The sequence below is a fragment of the Sphaerodactylus townsendi genome, linkage group LG10 (genome assembly GCF_021028975.2).
Source record: "Sphaerodactylus townsendi isolate TG3544 linkage group LG10, MPM_Stown_v2.3, whole genome shotgun sequence".
NCBI classification, from domain to species: domain Eukaryota; kingdom Metazoa; phylum Chordata; class Lepidosauria; order Squamata; family Sphaerodactylidae; genus Sphaerodactylus; species Sphaerodactylus townsendi.
In genome coordinates this window covers 66396621-66423597 of record NC_059434.1, presented here as the reverse complement: position 1 = coordinate 66423597, position 26977 = coordinate 66396621, and the positions used below count along the sequence as shown (strand labels likewise).

Sequence of the window (26977 nt, the reverse complement as noted above, 5' to 3'; positions counted from 1 at the left end):
TTCTAATTGTTTGTAATGATAATCTCTCAACAGATGCCCTCACATGTTCAATGGCAAACTGCCAATATGGCTGTGATGTCGTGAAAGGGGAGGTACACTGCCGCTGCCCCTCACCCGGTTTACAGTTGGCACCCGACGGTAGAACATGTATTGGTAAGTCAAGAGCTATAAACGTATAGTTCCATTCTGTCCCTTTGCAAAGCAATAGGAAATACTTGACAGGTTTCTCAGAATCGGCCTTCTTTGGAAGAAAGGGACTTAAAGTCCTAGAGTTTCCCTGCCATAATCTGTATACAGTTACATCAAGTTGAATAAATATTGTGTGTGTGTGCGTAAAGTGTTGTCAAGTTGCAGCTGTCTTAGGATGACCCCAGCAAAGGACGTGCAAGGCAAGTGACAAGCAGAGGTGGTTTGCCATCGCCTTCCTCTGCAGAGCCTTCCTTGGTGGTCTTCCTTCCAAGTACTGACCCTGCTTAGCTTCTGAGATCTGAGATCAGACTGTACTATGCTACCTTGCTTTGAAAAGGTGTTACAAGGTGGCAAATGGAAACCACCTCAAATTCACAGAAATAGTAGTCCATTCTGCCCCCAGCAATCATCTTCATTCTTTTGGTTTGTCACTTTTGACATGATATGCCCCGAAGGCTAATATGAATGTGTAGCAATAGCTGTTCAATCATTCTACAAATTACAAAACCCACGATTCAGTGTTGACTGAAAACAAGACAAATCCTTCCCTAATCTGTGTTTAAATTAAGTGATAGATAATGAATAAATTCATGTTTAAGTAGTCTTCACTAGAGTTCAAATTAGTAGGCAGATGGCATACAAAAATATCCCACCTGAGAAAGATGAACCTAACAGAACAAAGAAACCCCTGCGCTGGGTTTGTGTGTGTGTGTGTGTGTGTAAAGTGCTGTCAAATTGCAGACAACTTATGACAACCCCTTATAGAGTTTTCAAGGCAAGAAACTAACAGAGGTGGTTTGCCATTGCCTTTCTCTACCTGGTATTACTTGGCGGTCTCCCATCCAAATACTAACCAGGGCTAACTCTGCTTAGCTTCTAAGATCTGATGGTATCTGGCTAGCCTGGACCATTCAGCTCAAAGTCTGGGTTTTCACACATACTTATTAAAAATAAATGGCTTGTTCATTCTAGGAGATGAAGAAAAAAGAAACAAACTGAGCATGGGTTTGTCACATTAACTCACAATTTCTATCTAGCAGCACATACAAAAACAGAATGAAATGTAATTCTCTCCCCTCCCCTGCCCAATTTGTGATTGTTCAGGTTTGCTAAGACAAATATTAAAACAAGCTTTAATGCACAAAGTCTATTGCAGCTGACTGACTGATTTTGGCTCGTAGATGTTGATGAATGTGCCACTGGGAGAGTGACCTGTCCTCGATTTAGGAAGTGCGTCAACACGTTTGGGAGCTACATCTGCAAGTGTCACAAAGGCTTCGATTTGATGTACATTGGAGGCAAATACCAGTGCCATGGTAATCAAATTAATTATCTCAATAGCTTTCCTAGAAGGATACTCTAAAACACTATGTGTATGTGTATAATGTGTTTTTGTTTTGGAGAGAAACTACATGTTTTAGGCTTCCCCCTCCCCCCCCCCCCCCCATGTTGCCAATCTCCAAATAAGGTCTTGAAACCTCCTGGAATCACAACTGACCATCCGATCATTCCCTGGAGAACATGGCTGCTTTTGAGGGTGGACTCTATGACACTATGCTCCACTGAGGTCACTTCCCTCCCACACTTCCCTCCCACTTCCCTCCCTACCCCAGGCTCCACGCTTAAAATCTTCAGGAATGTGTGACCCTGACCCACACTGTTCTTTTCATGATGTTCTCTGTTTCCCCAGTTCTTTCAGGGGTAGCCAAACCATTCTTTCTCCAGCTCTGTTTCTCGTTGTTGGCTGCCCCTGAAGGAGGCAGAGACATGAAAATATCATCACAACCAGGTGTGTTACTCTGTGGCTGGAATCGTGAGGATTTTTTTTTCTGGGGATGAAGGACAACTAAATAAAATAGGGCTTACTAAATGAAATAGACCTACTGAGAATTGGTCTCGTTGTTATGGAAGGGTGAGGAAGAACTCAACAGAACAAGGTTGTTTTTGGAGGCAGTACTGTGTTTCTCATATTGTGTCTTACAACAAGCCCCACAAAGTCCGGTAAGGAGGCTAAAATGTTTCAGACAGCCTTTCAAGCAAGTAATCATAGTTTTTTATTTTAACATAATTATACAGGAGTTGTTAATTCCCCAAGTGCAATCATTCACTGTATACCATTAAAATTTTCTAAAATAGTTGAACTTAAAGTGAAGCCGACTTGACAGATAACTTTGATTGTGTAACAAGTTCCCTCATTTCCAGTCAGCTTGCTGAAATGAGACATTCCATTACTGTTTGTGTGAAGCAGAGTACTAATTTAAGATTTACTCAGATTTACGTTCTAAGAAGCTGTAGAAAGAAAAGAGGCTTCTTGGTGCATTTTGGACAAGGTCTTCACAGTGAAATGATCTGCAAAAGTATAAAGCAACCAACACAAATGTTATGTGTGGAAACAGTCTATGATCTGGAAGTAAGAGTTCCTCCTTTATTAGGTAACAGAATGATCTCCATGACAACTACGGTCCAAGCATAGATCTACATTCAAACATCGTGTAGGATTGGCTCAAAATGGGGGACTGATTTCCATTGCCAGCTCAGATAATTGCTATTCCTGGGATCATTGCCAAACAGTTTTCTTATCTGTGACCTAACAAAAAGCAAACAACTGACATGTTACCATTTTTCCCCCGCTAATGTAGATGCCCTTAACCACGCTTCAGAAGGGCATTTGTTCAGTACTAGAGCAAGTAATGTACCGAATAAGATTCAATAAACTGAAGCTTAATCTGGAGAATATGGAGGCACTGCTGGTAGGCAGTGAGGGAGAAAAAATAAATCCCATCCCCTCCCTTACATGCCACCCCTCCCTCCCCTCCCCCCTCTGCTAAGGTGGGTGGGCCAGGTCCAAAATGCTGGGCCCCCTCCCTCCCCTTGCATGCCACCCCTCCCTCCCCTCCCCTTCTCTTGCATGCCACTCCCCTTTCCCCTCCCTCCGCTAGGGTGGGTGGGCCATGTCCAGATGCTGGGCCCCCTCCCTCCCCTTCCCCTCCCTCCACTAGGCTGGGTGGGTCATGTCCAGATGCCGGGCCCCCTCCCGCCCCTCCCTTGCATGCCACCCCTCACCATCCTCATAATGTCTCTTGTTAGGAGTAACTACAGTGTCACAAAACTATGCGCAAGCTTTTGAGTTCCATATACCCTTCCACAAGCTTAGCCTTGTCAAGAAGAAACGGCAAGGATCCCAGCATATATTTAGGTTGCCAATCTCTAGGTAGGGCATAGAAAGGGGATTTGGAATGCCTTCCTCAGATCAAGCAGTTCAGCTGCTCAGAATAACAAATTTCACTGATTCTGCATGACAAAGCACCATTAAAACCACCCATGTGATATTGTTTCTTTGATTTTCACCATTAGCTTTAGTAGAGTAAAAGAGAGACTGAGGACTATATAGCTTGAAGATGCTGCACATGATGTCTGTCATGTGGAAAGGCTTTTATGTTTGTTTGTTTTTTGTGATAGATATTGACGAATGCTCGCTTGGCCAGTATCAATGTGGAGGATTTTCCCGATGCTACAACACTCAAGGATCCTATAAATGTAAATGTAAGGATGGATACAAAGGTGACGGAATGAACTGCATGAGTACGTAATGATCCTTGCCATCTTGAATTCCAAAACCAAATGAGATGGAAACATAATCAGGCATCTTTTGAGATCCAATCATGTCTGTCTCAATTTCACTCAGATACTTTAAAGGAATGGACAGTATATTTAAAGTTTTATGAATCTTAACATGCCAGCATAAAAATACTCAGCTTCAAGTTCCTTTCATTCTTACAGTGAAAATCCACTGAACCCAGTTTGCACTTTCATTCTGTACATAGTTCCAGTAGTAGTAATACTTTGCAGTCCATGTGCTTTGCTGCTAACAGGAATGTGATCATGTTGTATTGGTCCTTACTGTAAGTTGCTACCACTTTCATTGCCTGATTATATGTTGTTTAAACTTTGTCATGATAGTTGTCCCAGGCCAGAAACATTTCGTTATGGAGATCAACCACTAGGCGATGTTGTCTTAACAGGTCCTCCACATGCATACCTATTATATCCCTGACTCAGTCTGTATTTTCACACATGCAATATATCAAGGCCCCAATACACATTTTTAGCAGCCTGCTTCAAATATAGCAGACCCGGGTTTAATCCTGTGCATTTCCAATCTGCTTGTTCATCATTTCTCATCATTTCTCCTATACCAAACTTTATGTGAAGAAAAAGCCTCTGGTGATTCCATTGTAGACTCCTTTGTCTTGTAGGTCTTTTCCCCACCATCCCAAGTAACTCCTTTCTGTAAAAATACTCACAAACGGAAAATTAAGTTGAAAATCTTGGTGGGATAACCCGTCAGATTTTGCGGAGTTGGCCAACAGAAACTTTCTTCTTTTTTCTGCAAGCCTTTTGGAGCATGGAACAAGAGATAACAATATCATATATCAAGATTGTCTGAACTATCCTTTGCTTATTTTGTTGTGATTGCATGCATGTGCAAGGAAGGAATTTGATTGCTTGCTTTCAGCATTTGTGAAAAACTGAGCTTGGGGGTACGTTAGCTGAGGTGCATTCATACCTGATGTTGGTCAGGTGACCTGCATGACAACTCTGAACGAGCCATTTTATTAAATTAAATGGAAATCTTTTTTCTTTGGAGCCCTTGGCAGAGACCCTTGTTGATAGTACTAAATCTTTTGCCAGCTTTCGATGCCCTTGAAAATGAAGCTGGTTTTGACTCGACTGAGGGACGTGGCAGAAGTGAACAGGACTCTTTTAATGTGGTTCTCTCTGAGATGGTATCTCAGAGGGAGTTGTGGGGTAAGGGGCTGTCTATATCTGTGTGTTTTTTTGTACAGTTCCTAAAGCAATGCGGCTTCAGTGATCCTTATGAGCAGATTCGGATACTAGTTAGATATAACTAATTAAAATTAACAGCAGTGAATTACAAATGCTCGGCCTTGGTAGAAATTCATTTGCTGACCACCGCTGAAGTAATGATGCTGCTACAGCTTAGCACTAGAGGCTTCCAATGTTTTCGTTTTCTTAAAGCTTGCCATTTATGTTATCTTAAGCATAGTGTTAATCACACCAGCCTTCTAGAACAAATCTGTGAATTGCATTTGTTATGGGGACTCTGCAAAATATATCTTCTGTGTGGCAGCAATACACATCTTGGCTAAAATGTCTAGCATTACTTAGTACATGAATTGTCACCATGACATTGCATGGCCTCCCTAACATTGGCTGATGTAGGTTTTTCAGGCTTTGTGGTAGGTTTTGCTCCTAATATTTCCTCTGCATCTACAGCTAACAAGTCCTACAGAACTGTGACATGTCTATGAAGATGAAGATGCCAACTGTAGATGCAGGTGAATCGTTAGGAGCAAAAACTACCAGACCACGGCCACAAAGTTTGGAAAACCCACAACAGCTAGTTGATTCTGGCCATGAGAGCCTTTGACAATATTCTCCTTAACCTTCTTGGCAGAACCATGGAGACTCACCTAATGGATTCCCTCTCACGAACAATTTGAGTGTGCAAATGAGTGGGATGGAAAAGAGCTAAACTGAGTCTTAGTACTGTAATTGACGGTTTTTGTCTTTTGTGCCATTTTGTTGCTGGTTCATATCACAACAAGACATAGGTCTGTTGAAGCTATGGAAGATTTAGAGGTCAGCTGTGCCATCTGCTTGCTCTCTCAGGCCTTCTTTTCCAAGTGTAGAATCACACTTTGCCCCAGTGGCATAAAACTATATTTATGCTGCCATAGCATGTGTCAGGTGGATTATTTTATCCAGTCTCATATGTGTAGTTTTATGAAAAACATTTTACTTCAGGTCAAGTAACATGTATTTAATGTGCTCTGTCTATGGGTGGGCACTGGTGCCTCCTATCCCTTACTAAGAATATGCCCAGAGGATCCAGTCGCTATTACCACACCACTGAAAAGCTCTTGCTTTAACCATAATGATTGTCAACCGTGCAGAGAATCTTCTGGTACTGAGGAAGAATGTGCTATCTTCAATAATGTTATGGAGGCCCACACAAGTAACACTTGGCAATCACATTTCAAAAGTCTGTAAGAGGAACTGGTATTTATAAAAACTACAAGCAACATGCAATATAATCCTTCTGGTGTAACTGTGGTTGCTTTGCAGTAAGTGATTTAGTTGTTGCTTTTGCATTGTGTCCTAGGTTTGCTTTGTGCAGAGAGATGACTGTTGTTTTTTTCATCCCCAGCTATTCCCAAAGTTATGATTGATCCATCAGGCCCGTTTACTGTATTGAAGGGGAACACTACCTTTCCTAAAGGCAGCAGTGGGATGACCAACACGATACCTGAAACTGGAGGTGGAAAGCAGCCTGTCAAAATACCACCTGTCCCAGTTACAGTAAGGCCTCCACCCAGGACAACAATGAAGCCTGCCCCAGGGCCAACCATGAGGTCAACGCAAAAGCCTTTTACCAGATTCGTCACAAAGCCTGCAACAACAAAACCAGCCTGGAAGCCAGTGACAAGACTTCCACCCGTAACAAGACCTCTGCCAGTTACAAGACCTCCAACGCCACCCCCGACACCACCCAGGCTCATCACAACACAAGCACTTACAACTAAAGAGCCTCAACACGTTCCTAGTACAGCAACACCTCCTCAGGGATTTACAGTTGACAACAGGATACCCATTGATCCGCAGAAACCACGGGGCGATGTATTTAGTAAGTGACATTCAGTTTCGTTACATTAATACAATGGTCCATGATCAGCTCAGTAAGCAGGGTATTATCTCTGCAAAACTGATTGCAGAAATTGCATGCCATGGAGTAGTTCTGACTACTGCAAGGGCTGGAGGTTTGGAGCTGTGGGTGGTGCTCCTAAACCAAGCCTATGCTGGGTGTGGTGGTCTTGTGTGATGCATTATATCGCTGTCCTTATTTGTTTGTTTGTTTGTTTATTGATAGTCTGTCTTTCTCACTGAGACTGAAAGCAGATGACAAAAAATGGAAAGCAATTCAACCATGCAGCATAAAACAGCTGATAAACAATGCAATAGGATTAGGATCGCAGAACCAGAAAACAATGCAAACAAAAACCTGTGTAAAGTATGAATACTGTAATGCAGAAAGTGGACTACAAGGAAGAAGACAATGCAGGACCAGCAAAGTGTTACATATAGCAATGCAATTAATACAATAGACTACAATCCTATTATATTATAGAAGTGACCTCCTGAGTTATTCCATTATATTCTAGACCCATTTGCATCATGTAAAGCATGAACATTTGTAACATGTACTCACCAGCTTCTCTGCACACACAGTAATCCATCCTGCAGTACAATTTCATGACTCATGAAAGGAAAATATATATCTGCAATGATGTGCGTTGATTAATTCACAGTAAGTTTACAGCCTAAGCTGGACTTCTGTGGACCCAGTAAAGCAGGGGTGGGCAATTATTTTTTCCATGGGGCTGCATAAGAAACAGAAAATATTGTGGAGGGCTGGGCCAAAAGGCAGGGGGGCGAGGCGCTTTTGAAAGCCCCACAGAAGCCGGCAGCCAAGGCAACCGGCTTCATGCTTGAGGGCTTTCAAAGATGCCCTGCGCTCCCAACAGCAACGGCGGGGGGGGCAGTCAGGGTCTGTCGGTCATCCAGACCAGGCTAGATGTGGCCATGGCAGGCCGTATAATGCCCAGGTCTGCAGTAAAGGGTACTAATTTTCCTGCCTGCATACTGAGACTTTTTCAGTACTTGTCCAATGAAACTCACCTGGCTATCTAACAATGGAACACTTTCATATCCTGAACTCTGAAAGATGTTCAAAGGCCAAATTGCGATTGAGAATATAGACCTTCCTAATGCCGCGACCCTTTAATACAGTTCCTCATGTTGTGGTGTCCTCCAACCCTAACATTTATCCATTTTACACTGATATAGATCAAGACCTGAAATTATTGCAGTGGTATTGAAAGTTCTTTTTGTTTTTTACTGTTAATGAAATGAAAGTCACAGGTGAGCTGAGAATGGCTTGGGACCCAATTCTTTTTTAATGTCCAAGCTTCCAAATTGCAGAATGCTGTCCCTTGTGACTTCACATTGTCATTCACAGGCTATGTATTGCTAAGCAACTGCAAGGATCAAATTAAAAATAACTTGTGGTTCCTGTTTTATGGAATGTGACCACCAAAAGGGGCATCGTTGAAGCTCATGATTGTGAAAATGCTCCATACATGTGGAATTCTCAGTCAGAGAACTATACTGGTATTACATTGCTATTATGCTGGTTTGTCTTTGAGTCATAGGTGACATTGCTGCCTTGCGCATTTCAGATACTTGCATGTGAGCTCCCAAAGGTATCTGGTGGGCCACTGCGAGTGGCAGAGTGCTGGATGAGATGGATTGTGGTCTGATCCAGCAGGCTGTTTCTTATGTTCTTAAGAGTTTCTTAACCTTATCTAGTATTGACAGCCCCTCATTACTCCAGAAAGGAGGAGTAATCCACAGCCAATTATGCACAATGTGTTTGCTGTGTGGTGGAGGTGACTGTCCATCGCAGCAAGATTTATTGTACGGACATATTTCTTCAAGCCCCACTTTTCACTTGTTATTCTCCCCGCGGCAAGCAAGACCACTTCTAGTGCAAATTTAATTTTGCTTCTCTGCCAGAACAGGGAGATTTGCCAGTCGTCACAGCTTTGCCCTGGACATCTTCACTCCATTAAATATAATATACTAGAAATGCCCTTCCACTTCATCACTCTGCTTTGCAGTCCCCATTCCATGCTGCTGACTCCTTTCTGCTTCTCTAAGTGCACATATTCAGAGATCGATATCTTGATCTCTCCATATAAAATAACAACTAAGAGGGCTTTTATAAGGCAGCATACAAGCAGGGTTCCACCCCACATCTCCTGCTCTGCTTCCACCCTCCCAATGATTGGGAGGACTTTTAAAACTTTATTTCGGACAAGCCTCTCTCCTCTCTTCTTTTGTGATAGCAGCAGCCAGAGACAGTGTGTGTGAAGGGGAAGAAAGGGGAGAATATCAGCTCTAGTGTTGAGACTTCCCCATGTGTTGAGATCTGTGCCTTTACAGCTGCTGATGGGCAAAGTTAAGAGAACCTGAAGGACCAAAACTGGTTTGAGACTTCAGCAAGCAGCTGGAGTGATAGGTATGCCTCCTTACATGTAAACAGAGAAGTGCGAGGAGAGCCCTCTGTGAGCCCAGTGCACTGAGAACAGCCTTGAGGTAAGTGTTCCATGGGTAATGGTCACTGTCACAAGTCTATCTGAGTATGCAATCCTTTGCATTCGACCTTGAATTACTTGAGGAATAGAGTTTAATCTTGCAAGCATAAATGCTGTATCAAGGAATAGTTTTTAAAATCTGTTTAATGCATCTTTGAATGCATAAAGGAGAGAATACCCTATGAAGGGGAAGTTGTCAATTCATCTAGGATTTAAATATAATATGACACAAATGCTAATAATTGCCTTTCTAGTTAGCATGGAAGTCAAAAGTTGGTCTTTGTTCTGTCATTCATTAAAATTTGTTTAGACATGCCATGCTACACAAAATCAATAATCAAAATGCTACTGTCAGCCGACATTAGGCAAAAAGGTAGCTGTAGCACCAAAGCTCTGCTTAAAATCACCTCGTGGTTTGCCAATTCATGAGTAATTTTATTCTTATCAAAACATAAGCACAACTGGCACAGGCAGCCGGTCAGAGGCACTGCCATAACAGAGGCTTTGCAGTGAGACTTTAAGGCTTAATATTCTTTGTTTCATTGGTAGTAAATTATTTTTCACCTGTTAGTGTCATGGCAGGACAGGTGATCCTTCAGGTATGTACAGAGTGTGGTTTTAAAAGTAAATCTTGAATTGCAAAAAAAAGGGCATAGGGTGTACAGTCCATGTGGCCCACACTAGATAACAGACAGATGCTGCATATTCCACCAAGTTTAGTTTGCAAATCATCTTCAAGGACAGCCCCACATAGAACACGCTAAAATAGGTACACCTTAAAGTCACTATTGCATGGTACTTGTGAGACATTAAGGGTTGCAGCAAGAAAAGAAGGCTGCAAAGAGCTCTTTCATTTCTGCTTTGCTCACATTTGCTCACTTTCACTGTTGGCTTAGGCAATGGTATGGCCAATTGGCCATGCTGGCAGGGGCTGATGGGAATTGTAGTCCATAACATCTGGAGTGCCAAAGGATTCATACTACGGACCCTATGTTTATGCAGATCCAGGAAAATCGGTGTTGCCTACTAGACCTTTCCCAAGTCGTGCGTTCACGGCGTATTCGTCTTTATTTTAACTCCTGAGGTGTTCTGTTTCCATCGTCACGCAACTGGCACTCCTTGTTTTTCTCGACTATCTTGTTGCTGCTTGTGAAGGTTGGCAAAGTCCATCAGCAGCAGCTATGCATTTTCTCCCACACCCCCGTTCTTCTGCCACTGCTTGCAAAAAAATCATCACAATTATATTTAATGAATTTAACAAGCTAAAATAAAAATGAAACAGAAACCGATCTCTTCAACTTCTTCGAGCCATGCAGTAATAATAATGAATGTGTTCTGCATACTTCGTTGCCGATCCGTGTCAGTGGATTTTTTTTTCATTTGTTGGTAAGGCAAAATTGTAGGTTCAGGCAAAAGTTAATTAGTTCTGCCTTCAGTTTAAAAAATCATGTTTGGGAGGGAAGGGGCAGGAAGGAGTTCCTGGAGGCAGTGAAGAGGCACAATTTTTTTTTTTAGAAACGTAGCACATGCTTGAGGTTTGTTTGGCTTCTACAAAGAAAACTGGCTTGTTGGATAACAAGAGGCTTGTGACGGCAATAACCTTCGTTACTTGTTTCCGAAGTCACGCGACATTTCATTATTAGATCGAGATAATTTAGAGCAGCGGCGGTTGTTGTTTGTACTGTTGTGACAACCAATGAATTCTAGCATGCCAACAACTTAGAAGAAGATTCGTTTCACCTATACCCTACCTCTGCTCCTGTAAGCAGACTCAGAAGTGGCTTACAAACTCCTTTCCGTTTCTCTTTACAACCCAGACGTCGTGAAATTTAGGTTGGGTCTGGAGAGAGTTTGGAAAAGAACATTGACTGGCCAAAGGTCACTTGGCAGGAATGTAGGGGTGTGGAAGCGTGTCTGGTTCTCGCACTAGATAAGGCTCCTCCTAAATGAAAATCAGCAATTCTCCAAATTCGGAATCTACCTGCTCTTAACCATTACACCACGCTGGCTCTCAATCAAGAATCACTGAATGAGAATCTGGCGAAATTACCTATCAAAGCTTTTTACCAGGTGCTCCCCCCCTATCCACAAATCTGGGGGGTTGGGAGATTAGGGTTGCCAGGTCCAGGGGATGAAGCCTGGGGAGGTCTCAAAGGATTCTCAAATGAGTATAATAGTACCATGGGAATGCCTTCCAAGGCCTCCATTTTCTCCAAGATAACTGATCTCTGTAGTCTGGGGATTAACTGTAATTCCAAAGGATACCTAGGTCCTAATGGTATCCTCTCAAGATACTTGGCTTCAATATTAGTTGCCTGGCGTATATTTTTATGACAAATATCTCCCCAGAAGTCTTCTGCCACTCGCTTTTCGGCCTTTGATTGGGGTCATTAGCTTAAACTGATTTCCAGATAACTATTGATGGTCTGGTACGAGTTAGGGTCGGGAACCATACTCAAAGAGCCATTTGGCTGGCATACACTTGGAGCCATGCGCTTGCTTGCCCGCGCGTGGCCGGCTATGGCAGCAGCTCGCGCGCTTCTCCACCGCTCACTTGCCCGCAACCAGCTCACTTGCTTGCCCCCCTGCTCACTTGCCCACTTGCTTGCCCTCGCCCCCGCTCCGCTCGCCTGTTTGCCTCGCTCGCTTGTTCGCAACCAGCCTGCCGCAATGCTCAATAGCGCGCTGGCCTGCGCAAACACATCCTTTCATATAACGCGCTCCAAACGACTGTTTGAAACAAGCTCGTACATAATAGCGCCCGCCCCGCCCCCTGCTCGCTTGCTTGCCCCCCCGCTCACTTGCTCGCCCGCTCCCCCACTCACTCCTCCGCCCACTCGCATATCGCCCTCACCCACTTCGCCACGGCGCGCTTGTTACTTCCCCGGCTCGCTTGCCCACTACCACCGCCCGCCAGCGCTATATGTTGGACCTCGCGCACTTGCCTTACCTGCCTCGCTGCTCGTTTACTCGCCCTTAAACCGCTCCCACTCGCTCAACCTCGCACAAACTGGCTCAACAAGCTTGTATTGCAAACTTGTTCGCTCGGCTGTACGCCGCTTCCGCTTGCAGCACCTTCGCTCACTTGCTCGCCCGCTCGCTTATGCTTGCTCTGGCAGCGCAGCGCAAGCTGCCTTTCTGCCCGGGAGCCACACGAGAAGCAGCGAAGAGCTGCTTGCGGCTCGCGAGCCGCGGGTGCCCGACCCCTGGTCTAGTATCATAGAATTTCCAGAGACTCCATCCCAATGGGAGGGGGAAATTCACCCGTTGGAGCAGTGGGGCGGCTGCACTGGTGGATTCACCCTCTCTGGGGCACTTACCCTGGCAGAGGGCAAAACCGCTGCCATGCAGCTGCTGCCGCCCACCTCCAGTGGTTGGATGCAGTGCAAGATTCAGTGGCAGTGTCACCAATAATGTCTCCACTGCGCTTTGGCGCGGCATGCGATGCGACTAGAAAAGGGCCTGACATTAATCTAAACATCAATACCAGTGTTTGTTGGTTGTTGCTTTCGCCGCCCTATAAATCCTGACTTAGTGCAGACTTTTGGCTGGCGTAAGTCCATTGCTCGGCTTCGTGGGGCATCAGCGGCAGGAAGACTGTCACATTTTCACAGGCCTCCCCGTACCACTGGGGAGCCTCTTTCGATGTCGATCCCGAGGCTAGCCAAGAGGCCTAATGTCATTTCTGGAGACGGTGACATCATAATGTTACTGATGGCTACCACCTCTGCCACACCCTGTTGGTAGGACTAGTACTCCTAGCAGGAAGAAACCGCAGGCTGGAACCTGACAATATGGCAGTTAGAATTTTGAAGTTTCATTTGTGGTCTTTGGAAAAGGGGGTAATCTTTTGTTTTCTTAAGCTACTTTTAACTTAGCAGAAGTTTTGTTAAGTGTTCTTTCCTATGCACATATACACACACAGCCTTTCCTTGTACCTGTCATATTGTATGAACAACCCGCCTATTAACAGCCTATTGTTAAAATGTTTCAGAGATAGCAAAGATCTGCTCGCATTAATATTAGTTGGAGCAAAAAAAAAGAACCCTATTTCTTTGGGATGGGATGTCATATCAAATGTTTTTTCATGCAACGCTCATAGATAATCTCTAGGTTTTGCTTCAAACATTTGCACTGCAATTTTATTTAGGTTTACTTTCTCAGTACAGGTGGTTAAACAAAGCCCCAAATATTCTCAAAGCTTTAATATCTGCAGACCACAACAAATCTGAAATGCACGGCTACTGTCACTAATGATGTGCTAGACGTCTTTTGGTGTCTGGAAGAGGAATTTTTGAAGACAGCTGTAACAAATGCAGTAATCCATTTAGCTACAGCTTACAGCTGTTCTTCACCAGCAAATTTATATATTTGTCTGCTAAATTTGGTGCTAGGTAATATGGTAGAACAGCCTTCTAAGGATGGCTGAACACAAAAAAGCCTCTTAGTGTAACCAGTTTCTTGACAGAGTCCCATTTTTGAGCCATATGGTTGCACAGAGAAAATATCTTGATCCACATTAGTGAATTGATGCATACAAGAGGTCACTAAGTGAGAATAGATGTCCAATAAAATAATTTAGAGAAGAGTCAGATAAAGGGTTCCCATTTGCCTATTTATGGCAGGAGACCTCCAGATAATTGTGGCCCTTCTGTATCGATGTTTTCCTGATCAGAGGTCAGAAACTTCAGAACTAGAGAGGGAGAGGGTTCCATTATCCTAGAGAGAGAAAATACAAAGAAAAACAAGGCCTTGACAGCATGGTAATCCTACATTAGAGCTTCTGGTGATTCCTGGAGTACTTGGCTGTACAACAGTAGCATTAAGAATTGGCAGAAACTCTGTGGCAAAAAATTCCTTTCACTATGTCATGGATATCATCTTATCTTGCTATTTGCCTTTTTTTAATAAGAAGAGAAGAGTTTAGATTTATATCCCCCCTTTCTCTCCTGTAGGAGACTCAAAGGGGCTTACAATCTCCTTGCCCTTCCCCCCTCACAACAAACACCCTGTGAGGTGGGTGGGGCTGAGAGAGCTCCGAAAAACTGTGACTAGCAGAAGGTCACCTGGCTGGCGTGTGTGGGAGTGTGGGCTGCGGTGATCTGGATTCCCTGGATGGCCTCCACAGCTCAACTCTTGGGCGCAGGGAATCAGAGCCAGATTCCTCCCAGATCAGAATGCACCTGCTCTTGGTACTGCTGCTCTTGGCCTCTATGCCTCAACATGGGCGAAATCGTTTGCTCTCTTTGGGCCTAGGTGGGTTTTCTGTCCAATATGCTGATGAAAGTTCTTACATTCTATATGTGAGCCCCTCAGTTAGCCTTCAGAGTTCCTGAACTTGGTACTGCGGTTAAGTGGCTTAAGATGAAGAAACTGAATCTGAATCTGGCAAGATAGAAGTGATGGTAGTTGGGAAGGCCGAGATCTTGAAGGATATCATGTTTCCCATATTTAATGTGATACATCCGGTATTTTCTGACTCAGTTTATTGGTTATACTGGGCGCAGCATTATTAATGGAGAAGCATGTTAATGCACCTGCAAAAAATGCCTCCGTCTTCATTTAACCTAGCAGATGGTTCCCTACCTTCATCTGACCAATTTGACCTTGTAGAACCATTTCACGGTAGCTTTGAGGATGGACTGTTTTGATGCAAACTATATGGGTTTTGATCTTGAATTCAGCTTGGAAACTCCAGTTGGTGTGGAATGTTGCAACTCATTTACTAGCAAGAGCGAAGCAGAACGGATTTCTCACACCAGTTCTGCAGTCAGTTACTAATCAGTTATTGGTTATAGTGAAGGTATGCCATGGACCCACAAACTATTAGGACCATTTCTCCCATTGTGCTGTTTCATGACAGCTTCATTCATCTTAGGGTGCCAACCTCAAAAAGGTAAAATCAGAAACTGCCTATACCTGAGCATTCTCTGCAGCAGCTTCCATCGAATGAAGCAGCCTGCCTGCGGAAGGTAGGAAGGCTATGACAATTCTATCATTTTACAAAATATGTAAAGCAGAAGGGTTGGGGGGGGGGGGCATTTCTAAAAGGATTGTAGTCTATTGCAATGTGTTTAGTGTGATCTTCCTTATCTTTCTAATCTACTTCCTGCATTACTTATAGTAGGTCATACCTTAGTTTTCTGTCAGCACAATTTCTAACTCTGTAACCCTAGTTCTGTAATATTGTTTATTAGATGGCTTGTGCTGTGTGATTTCATTTTTAAAATATTTTGTCATCTCTGTTGAGTTTCAATGAGAAAAGTGGGCTATAAATGAAACAAATAACTCTTCTGCAATGTATTTTGAATGGTTTTCACAGCTGGAAACCACTGATTGTTGTGGGTTTTTCGGTATTGTGGCTGGTTTTTGTAGTTCCTAATGTTTCACCCACATCTATGGCTGTTATCTTCAGAGGCTGTGTGCCATGGAGCAAAACACTTCTTGCTGTAACATGCCACTGAGGATGCCAGTCACAGATGCAGGCAAAATGTTAAGAACTGAAACCACCAGATACTGGCCACACAGCCTGGAAAACTCATAACAACCAACTCCTTTATAATTGAAGTTAGTTTATTTTCTTCTTAATAAAAGGTGAGCATTCCCAGTGCTTTTGTGTTAATTGGCCAGAACACTGAAGACCAGGAGTAAGTTTACTTTGTATTGAGCAATTGGGTAGGGAGCTAGAATATCTTGGAAGGAGCAGCCCGCTGTGACTTAGTTAATTAAATGCCCAGAGAAAACGGGAGTTTTTCATCACATATTTTAGTGCATAAACAAAAGGAGCCAGGCAGAAGCCAGGGCAACAGGCAATCACAGTGCAAGATTTTCCAATGGCAACCAGACCAGAAATCACGTGAATGATGTGCATTTGAAATTGAGGCTGAGTGTGGGCTTTTTGCCTACAAAAGCTCATGCCCAGTCAAGGTAGTCTACCTCTTTAAAAGTTAGAGGAATCTTTAGACTTCTTGGCTTTTCTTAGATCGTGAAATGTAATACAACTACACAGTGGTGGGATCCAAACATTTTAATAACAGGTTCCGATGGTGGGATTCAAACAGTGGCGGCGCCGCCGCACACACACACCTCCAGTCCCTGTTGGGCAGAGAGGTTGCTTTAGTAACCCCTTCTCGGCACTCAGAAAAAATTAGTAACCACTTCTAGAGAAGTGGTGAGAACTGGTTGGATCCCACCTCTGAAACTACGGCTAACATGTCCATAGAAGCAGCTGAAGTCTTTTTTTTTCAGACTTCTTTAAAATTTACCTTCGGAGGAAACCTGATAAATGTTACTGCATAAATTATTGAAATGGGATGGTTATGAAGCTACACATCAAATGTCATAAAATATATTGCATTTTTCAGAAGCATAATGCCGGAAGCTTTTTCCTCCACATTTTATTAAAGATAAAATTAGTCATTGTCCTATTGCCTTATCTACCTCATTCATTTCTTTCCAATTGCTTTCCTCCCTCTCCCAGTCCCACGTCAGCCTGGAGTGAGTAATAATCTTTTTGAAATGTTTGAAATTGAAAGAGGGGCGAGTGCTGATGAGGATGAGGCCAACGATGATCCAGGTAGTTACGAGGTTTCTCATGTTGGGAATTATTTTTGTGACCACTAGATTTTTTTGCTATTCTTTTAAAAAAATCTTCTGTGACCATTACATGTTTATGTTGATGCTGATGCTGTGGTTAACATGCCTGAAATGTTCTGCCACACTGTCTAAAACTTTGAGGGTATTTTCACACGAGAATGAGCATACACCTACTTTAATGCTGATACATATTTGACTTATCTATCCCTTATTGCCAAAGAATGGCTTCAATGAATACTGGAGGCGGTGGGGTGGGGTGAGGAAGACACAATAAAAGTATGCACTCACATCCTACCTCTAATACATAAAGTTTTTACTCATGTCTTACTAAACTGTATTAAGGATAAGATCACTCAGCAGGGAATAAGTCAGCTGGAAGTGAGGCTGTTTCCTAACGTGTGGGCAGCATATTTGAATGTTAAGTATTTGTGCAGCAATTCTGTTTGCCTATTAAAGTACGAACCTGTCTACAGTAACTGGTGAAGGGGTGCTATACTTAACCCCCTTTTCTTGAAAATTTAATTAGTTAAAAAAATATTTTTGAAATGTTATACATTTCAGTCTACCTGTTTGCTGTTGACATGTTCAACAGCCACAGCAGTTGAGTCCTTTGTCCATTTTGACCTTCAATATCTTCCTTTCAGGTGTCTTTGTTCACAGCTGTAATTTTGATAATGGCCTTTGTGGATGGATGAAGGAGAAACGTGATGATTTGCATTGGGAACCTGTTAAAGATGTCTCAGGTATTGTGAATTTTATTAGAGCCTAATGAGATTTTTAATTTGGAATTTAAGAGATCTTGGCGCCTTAGTTTTTATTTACAATGTCTTGTTTTTTATTTGTATGCATTATTTGTATTATTTGTAATAGGGTCAGAGAATTTTTAAAAAAGTATAATCTGCTTTTCGCCTCCTCAGATGGAAAAAAACATGCTCCCCGAGAGGAGGAGACACAATCGTCGGGTAGGAGTTAGCAGCTGCCAAGGGAGACAAAAAAAATGCGTGCGGAACATCAGAAGCTCAGCAACTTAAACAGTTTCTTCAAAAATTTGCATCAAAGAAGTAGGAAAGCCAGCTTCAGGGAGGCGATTTAGGCCTGTTAGATGACGAAGGAACAAAAGGTTTGCTAAAGGATGACAGGGAGATTGCAGAGAACCTGAATGAATTCTTTGCATCTGTCTTTTACCCAAGAGGAGGTGAGGAAAATTCCTGCACCTGAACCAAGCTGCTTAGGAGGCAAATCTGAGGAACTAGCGAAGATAGTGGTAGACAAGGAAGAAGTTCTGGCAGCCATTGATAAACTAAGTGCTACCAAATCTCCTGGCCCAGATGGTATTCACCCAAGAGTTCTTAAGGAGCTCAAACATGAAATTGCTGATGTTCTCACTTTAATATGCAACTTATCCCTGAAATCAGCCTCCATCCCTGAAGACTGGAAGATGGCCAATGTCACACCAATGTTTAAGAAAGGATCTGGGGGGACCCAGGAAATTACAGGCCAATCATTGGCATCTGTTCCTGGTAAATTTATAGAATCTATAATTAAAGATAACATTATAAAACATGTAGAAAAGCTGAGGAAGAGTCAGCATGGCTTTTGCAGAGGCAAGTCCTGCCTTACAAACTTACTAGAGTACTTTGAGGGTGTAAACAGGCATGTGGATAAGGGGGAACCAGTGGACATTGTCTACTTGGATTTTCAAAAGGCTTTTGACAAAGTTCCTCATCAGAGACTATTGAGAAAACTCAGCAATCAAGGAATAAGAGGGGAAGACCTCCTATGGATTAAAAACTGGTTGAGAAACAGGAAGCAAAGAGTGGGTGTAAATGGATAGCTATACAATGGAGAGCAGTAAAAGTGGTAATACAAGTATCCGTTTTGGGACCAGTGCTCTTTAATCTATTCATAAATAGCTTCAAATTCAAGTTTGCGGATGATACCAAATTATGTAGAGTGGTGAGAACTACAAAGGATTGCGAAGAGCTCCAAGCGGACCTTTATAAATTAGGGGAGTGGGCTAAGAAATGGCAAATGCAGTTCAATGTAGCAAAATGTAAAGTGATGCACATAAGGGCAAAAAAATCCAAACTTCACTACACGCTACAGGGGTCAGTCTATCAGTCTTTCTTATGTTCTTATGTTTTTAGAGGTGTCTTGACAATATGTAGAAATTCAGTCTAAAAATGAGTTCTTTGCACATTGATTTCTTCTGCTCTGCTATCCTACAGTGAATTCTTCCCTTTGTGCTAACACTAATGTAATGGAGTAATACATTTTTGTCTTGAAAGATGCAGACCCTTAAACAGCTGTAGTCAAGAGCAGTTAGTTGTGAAAACATCTGGCATTTCTGGATCTGAATGTTTAACCTCATTTATATCAAGAGGCACATCTAGTCAGTTTAATAGGGTCAGAGAATATTTTTGATTTGAAATGAAGATGTACATCTAGATACACATTGGCAGTGCATGCCAAATACTGTTCTATACTTCTCTTGCTAGATTGGAGCAACAGCTTTTTGTGTGTGTTTTTTTCTTTTCATATAAAAATTATATTTCCTCTTGGGTATTTTTCTGTCTTCAGAACACCTAATAAAATGAGTTGAAAATAAAGAAATCCTCATTAATGTAGCAATGTGATGTTTATAAAACTTGAAGATACCACTTATCAATGTTTTGATTTTGTACATGAAAAGACCAGTCAAAAAGCTTATTGGTTTTACATACCCTTTTGATTTTTGGCTGTTCCAAGTGGTGCCAGTCTTCTGTTTTTTATTTAGCAGCTGATGGCTTTGGAGCAGATAACTTCCAAGAAAGGAAGAGACACATGAATGACTTTGAATAAGTCCCACATGTTTGGCACCAGTCTAACATGGCAGTGAGCAGGGGCACTGGAAAGAGTTGGTGCCTTATTCCATGTTTGTGGGATTTGGGATTTTTTTTGTTTGTTTTGCATGCACGGTCTTTTTAAAGTTTTAAATATTTTTAAAGTTTTAAAAACCATGAGCTGTAATCCTGTGCACATTGAGTTATGGCCAAGGTTGGTGAGAAAGCTATCTGGGTAGATAAAGTACAGGCAATATATCTTGATGTTGTTGTATTTTGCATCTCGTAACAACTGATATGTATACATTTTAAGCCACAGAAGATGACTCCTATAATTAGGCACCCCCTAGTCTCCTCAGAAAAAGAACGGGGCCATGCTTCTCACACACACAAGCATTCCCCAGCTGCCTGTGCCCTGAGGGAAAATTTTCCCTCCAAAATCTCTAACAGAACAGCTCTGACTGAGCAACTTTTTATTGTCCGAATAAAACAATTTTTTTAGTAACATGAAAGGGATGTTTAAGAGTTTATATTTCTCTTACAGTTTTCCCACGTATATTTTTTTCAAACAAGTCATCTAAATAGTCTCTAGCTGCTCTTCCAGGGCACTTGTCTGTTAGGCAGGGCAGCATCTCTGAAAGAAAACTAAAATAACCTGTTGTCTTTCTGTCACAAACTAAATAAAGAAATGCTGCCAGAGGCTTGTAAAGTTGAAACCATACATTGAAATATTTTATTTACAGGAGCAAAGTTAAAAGAGATAAACTAGCAAAGTATTAAGGAGAAAGAAAAGGACACTGGTTTTAGAGAGACTACTATGTACCAGATTTTGTTTAGTACATTTTTTTCAGTTGATACAAATTACAGACAAGGCACTCACTATCTTTGTGCCTTCCTGATGATACTGTCACTTTGACACTAGACAAAATAAATCTGTTACTTCAGTATAGTTGTTATGGAGTTCGGTTTGGCTGTCTAGCCCTTTTCCTAAAAATCTTACTTTTTACCCTCAGGTAAGTACTACACACACACAATTCTTTGGACACTAACACTAAGACAAACTCTCCCTTAGAGTGTCTCTCTTACACAATGGTTATCATAGAAGGGTGGGTTCTCTCCCTGAGGAAGCTCCAATCCTCTGTATATAACAACCCATCTCTCAGAAGCTTTACTGCTTCAGATCTGAGTGGGGTTCTCCACAGAGAAAAAAAAATAACCAAGCCACCAGTGTGATTAATCAGTGCTACTGTATTATGTTTAACTCCATAAACTCTGGTACAGATTCCTTTACTGAATTCTGCCCTTCCTGGCACTTAATTCAGAGAAGCACAGCTCACTGGCTCTCTGCTTCCAGAGAACAGAGCTACTTCTGAGCTACTGTTCACCCTGGCTCTCACAACAGAAACCCCTCCCCCCCTTTTTTTTAGAACTCTGTCCTCCAGCTGTATAATGCTGTACAGGTCTCAAAGCCAATGCTGTGGAGTTCTAAATTAACACTTTGGGCTCTGAGCATTCCATTGACTGCAGTGCTTGTATATGTTACAACTCCTATGTCAATGAATCATTTCCAACCCTGCAGAAGGCAAAGTAAAAAATGACATTCAGACTCCCAGTGATCAATTCCACGTTTTAACTAAAGGAACATGCTAAGAATGATTCTGAAATAGCTATTTTCTGTTTTTAACAGGTGGACAGTATTTATCCGTCTCAGAGCCCAAAGGCAAGGCAGGACGCGTGGCACGCTTGATCCTTCCTCTGGGCCATTTAGCTCATTCAGGGAATCTGTGCCTGTCCTTCAGGCATAAAGTGTCTGGACTGCATTCTGGATTGCTTCAAGTCTTTGTGAGAAAGCTCGGCGCTCATGGAACAGCAGTTTGGGGGAGGAACAGTGGTCATGGCTGGAGACAAACACAGATTACTTTCCAAGGATCTGGCATCAAAAGTGTAAGTACAGTACTGAGAAGCAGGATATGGAGAAGATAGAGCATTGGTACAATTTAGTTCCTGTGTACCATTGTCATTTATTAAGCTATAATTAGAAGAAGAAGAAGTGTTTGGATTTATATCCCCCCTTTCTCTCCTGCAGGAGACTCAAAGGGGCTTACAATCTCCTTGCCCTTTCCCCCTCACAACAAATACCCTGTGAGGTAGGTGGGGCTGAGAGAGCTCCGAGAAGCTGTGACTAGCCCAAGGTCACCCAGCTGGTTTGTGTGGGAGTGTACAGGCTAATCTGAATTCCCCAGATAAGCCTCCACAGCTCAGGCGGCAGAGCTGGGAATCAAACCCGGTTCCTCCAGATTAGATGCATGAGCTCTTAACCTCCTATGCCACTGCTGCGTAGATTAGATTAAGAGTGACTAGTGATTCCGAATACTTATGATTTTCAGATGGTGAAGTTTAGATGTCTTCAAGTTATCACTTTTCACTTTTTAATAACACATTCCAAAAAAAATCAGACTCTGTCTGGATCCTAAGATCTACTTTATTATCTTTGTGCCATTTACCTGCTCTTAACTAACCCCCTTCAGATATAGCAATTATATGTCTAAGCAGAATACAAAAAAACCCACAGTTTATTCTTTATTTTGTTGAGAAACACCTCAAGAGCATCAAGGGTGTTCTCCACATGGGGACAGACTGGTCAAGTTTCCCCATTGCTGACATGGCGGCTGATTCAAAGCAGTGGTTTCAGGTGCTTTAGGCATAGCCCCCTAAAATGGTGCTCAGGGCAAGCACAGTGCTTTGCCCTGCTCCCAACTGCCATGTGGAATTCAGGGGCAGAGTGCGCTTGTTCCACACTGGGCGCAACTGGGTCAAGCTTTAAACTGCAGGCTTTGAGCCTGCTATTTAAAGCTTGACCCAGCCGAGCTGTGCCCAGTGTCAAACTTAGTGCTAAGTCTGACTGATTCCAGCTTTATACTACTGCCTCCCCCTAAGCTCCATCTGACCTTTGGAGGTGGAGTTTGAGGGTGGAGACAGCAGTATAAAGTTGGAGCCAGCCAAACCTAGAGGTCAGCTCAATGCTGGGCTCAGCCTAGCTGGGTCAAGCATCAAACTGCAAACCTGCAATTTAAACCTGTGCCTGTCCCACTTTCCAGACTACACATGGAGTTCAGGGTGGGGTGAACCCAGTTGAGCACTGGCCAGGCTCAGCATTCAACTGCATGCCTGCCCCTGAACTCCATGTAGAGTTTGGGAGTGGGTTGCAGTTGCTCAAGAGGAAGGGAGCAGCCCGCTAAATGTACACACACACCCCATGTGATCTACTGAAGTGGCGCCTGGGGCTTCAGCATCCTTGGGCTTCCCTTAGTTATTCCACTGGTAATGAGGCTTCCACGTGGTAGTTGCTCTGGCACCAGTCCCCTAACAGTGACCGTTCCACCTTCCTTTGTTGTTTGTCTACAATTTATGGATACAGATAGAAGATGTGTGTATATAGCAAGGGAAGGTTTACTCCAATGGGATGCTTGGAAGGTCCAGCATTCCAAGACTTTGGTGTGTTACATGGCATTACATTGCACGATAGCTAACATATGAAAACAGGATTCAGTCAAGACTAAACAATCTCATGACTAAATGATCCCATTATAGTAAGCATTGGTCAATCTCAATGCTTAATGAATTGGCAAAGCAAGATAAGCATAACCTATTAGAAGGGACAATTGTTTCTATGGTGAGCTCGAGTTGGGGTAAATTCATTTACTGTTATGGATTCTTTTAAATGCTTTCAATATTTTTTAATCATGCAAGGATGTGGGATTAAAATAAGTTTTAACAGGCACACGTGGCTGTCTGCAAGCCATGTGTTGTCCTCTCATGAATACCATTCCCATCTTGCTTTAGAAATGACTTTCCACGGGATTACTGTTGGGGATAATTAGTTTTTTGAAGGAAGTGAATGTCTCAGTGAAACAGAATGTCTCCAGATGCCCCTGCCACCAAACAAAAGGGAGATATATTTAAAAACCAAACTTCGTAAATGACAATAAATGTGTTTGACAGTAAAAATTCTTCCCAAGAAAACTGTTAGAAATATATATCAGAGATTTCACTAGTTAGCAGATGCTAGGTATAAGGCAGCATTAACAAAAGCAGAATCTTATATTTAAGAATACAAACATACTCTTTTGAGTATTCCAAGTATATATGTGTGCAAAAGTATACCATTACCATGATACTTTTATTTTCTTCAAGAAGACGTGTGGGTGGTTGTCCATTCTCTGCCAAATTCAGGTGTATAAGTGTGTGTGTGTGTGTTTCTTTTTACTGTCAGATTTTTCTACCTCTTCCTAGTAATACTGTTGATTTCATTTGTACGTCTTAAGTTTTAAGTTTTTATTTGTCTGTTAGTCATTATATTTTTAATACAGGGTTTGTTGGGCTGGTACTCTGCCCCATGCTGAAGGGACATTCCATTTGGGGCAGAGCTTCAGTTATGGATGCCTTTCTGCCCCATCACACTCACTGAGCAGCAGATTCTATAATCTCTGCTGCTTGTGAGAGCAGGCAAAGAGGGACCTTTTCTCCTGTTTCGCAGGGAAGACAAAACAAATGCCCCTGCATTATTCTTTGCTTCAGGCTCCACCCCCATTCTACTTCCACCCTCCCCAGATAATCAGGAGGGCTTTTAAAAACTTTATTTCAACTATAAGCATTTGTACCATATTACATCTATTGAAATAATGATAGGTCTAATACAGGAGTATCGAATAACAAGCCTATCCTTTCTACTACATCAGCAGCAACAGTAGGAAGTATGTGTGTATGTGTGTGGATGAGGAAGAGAATATCAGTTCTACGATGTGATCACCTTCTTCAGCAGAGTGTGGTCCAGGGAATTGCTTTGCCTCTTTCATTGTGGGGGAGGGTGATTATTTTTTGAAAGGGGCTACAATATCAATATAATTGCAACAATAGCAAAATCAATACAACAGTAAATTTGAAGGACTTTAACAGAATCAGCAATCTTAAGACTACTGGGTCTGATGAGATCTGTGCCTTCAAGAGCGGTCCATTTGAGATTCTTGTGAGGAAAAAGCTATCTCACTGAGTTTGCAAGTGTAAGGATATCACCACTCCTCTCTAAGCAGAAGGGAATAATTGGATCTGGGCCATCCATTCCAGCTGTAGTGGTTTTTATTTTGGCTTCTACATGACCATTTCCCCCTCTGCAGGTTTCCTGAAACCTGCTTTGGTGCAGCCTTTCCTGGAAGTTCATAATAAAAGTGGGTTTGGGAAAGCATGGATGGGAAGGTGCCTTTTTGCCATTTTCCCATATTCACCTCTGGTGGGCTTTTTGACAAAGAAAGGATTGGTAGTAGGTACACACATACTTCCTGGAAAAGAATAGTAGAGCAAAAAGCCGACTGATGGTGAGAGGTTAGGGAGTGATGGGCAGAAAATGACATCTTGGAGGAAATCTCCATGTGGAGACTCATTGCTATTGTGAAGATCTTTGTATTCACATGGCAATGAGGAAAATGGATTATTGGTCTTACGCAGCTTTAAGTTTGCTGGTCGTATTGTGTTGATCCATTGCCCAAAAGCCATGAATTTAAATAAATAAAGGAGTACTGCACAAGAGGACTTGGCAAGTAATTTGAAAAGGTTTCCTCAAAAATGGCTGCATTTTGAATCAGCTGATACACTCTCTGTATCCCTGAGTTTTTGTGTGCATGTTCCTACAATTACAGAAAAAATAAAGAACACTCACTATGGGGAGGAAAGAAGATGTGAAATCATTAAAGTTTCATTTCAAACTGTAGGTGCACATGCCATCCTAGGTGAAAGCCAAGAATACAGGTCTGCTGGGATTCTTCAGAAGCACTGCTGCCATTTTGGTTCAAAGTTCTGGTGATATTGCTTGTTCATGGTGACCACTTACCATCTTTAAACCCTTTGTTTCCCCCCCCCCCTCCAGGTCATTTTTAAAGGTGAGAAAGGAAAAGGAAGAACGGGTGAGATCGGCTTGGACGATGTTAGCTTGAGGAGAGGCCATTGTTCCCCAGAACACTAGTGGTACAGGCCGACTGGCAAAGGACACACTTGTATTTTCCCATGCCCCCTAAGTGGGAGAGCCAGTGGGCGGATGACTACTTCTCTCATTTGTGTGCTTTGTGAGATCCACTGAACCTCCATCTGAGTAATGCAGATTCTCTTTGAAATGGCAAAATAATATTGGGTATTTCCATCAACAGTTTTTTCTGTTCACATTGTCCATGTGTAAAGGATATCCGTGTCCTTCATGAAGAAGAAGGTGTCAACAAAAGGAGCCTGGCACAACAGGCAGTTGCATCAGTGTGTTTTCCATTTTCTTGACTATACAATGGGACTGGTTCACCTCCATCAACTGAAACTAACTCAGGCTTAGACGTAAGCTTCGGGTGTTCTGCTGCCATTCATTTTTAAAGAAGGGAGTGTTTATATATATATATAGCATTTATTCCTTATTGTCAAGAGGCAGTTACTCTAGAGTAGGCACTGCATCCCTTAATATTGGTAGTGCTGTGTTCTGTATGAATGTGTATGATTATTAATGTATTTATATGTGTTGTGTATTTACGAAATCTAGATGCAAAATAAATGGCAGCTGTGCATGCCCAATCTAGACTAAGACCCATAAACCTACACCGACAGCTGTGCAGGGAATAATCTTGTCACAACCTCTTGGTCAGTTCACTAACCGCTAATGGCTAGTTTTTTTATCGCTTAAACCACCTCATTATTTTATATGCTTGCGAAGGCACTGATCATCAGTATAAATGAATGCGATGACAAGCTAAAGGCTGACTTTGGTTTATTCATCAAAAACCTCTTGCCTTGAAAACCCTATGGGGTTGCCATAAGTCATAAGAACATAAGAGCGAGCCTGCTGGACCAAGTCAGCTGTGAATTGGTGAGGAAAATGTGATCTTCTGTCTTATGGGGAAAAATCACTCGTGATTGGAATCCAAGGCAAATCTTAACCTCACAGAATTTTTTTAATAGCCACATGGCAAGGAGAGCTCTGTGGCTCCCCAGTAGATATCAAAGGCAAATAAATTAACTTGGATTAAGAACTGGCCATTCTGAAGGTGGCCTACATTAGGCAGAGTATAGCCAATTACCTACCAGCACTCTGGTGTGTGGTGG

General features: G+C 42.4%; 1 protein-coding gene across 5 annotated transcripts in view; it reads left to right on the top strand.

Annotated features, from left to right (window-relative positions):
- NPNT (nephronectin) overlaps positions 1-26449 on the top strand; it is a 69206-nt gene extending 42757 nt beyond the window's left edge. For 2 of the 5 annotated variants that reach the window (XM_048510043.1, XM_048510042.1), the window contains 9 exons: positions 34-153; positions 1371-1505; positions 3649-3732; positions 4882-4998; positions 6422-6898; positions 16909-17004; positions 17669-17767; positions 21534-21790; positions 25767-26449. In XM_048510043.1, coding sequence (XP_048366000.1) covers positions 34-153; positions 1371-1505; positions 3649-3732; positions 4882-4998; positions 6422-6898; positions 16909-17004; positions 17669-17767; positions 21534-21790; positions 25767-25862 — 1481 coding nt within the window. In that variant the 3' untranslated portion in view covers positions 25863-26449. Of the gene's footprint in view, positions 1-33; positions 154-1370; positions 1506-3648; positions 3772-4881; positions 4999-6421; positions 6899-16908; positions 17005-17668; positions 17768-21533; positions 21791-25766 lie in introns of all 5 variants that reach the window. The other 3 variants (XM_048510047.1, XM_048510044.1, XM_048510046.1) reach the window with 2 other exon arrangements.
- The last annotated feature ends 528 nt before the right edge of the window (positions 26450-26977 follow it).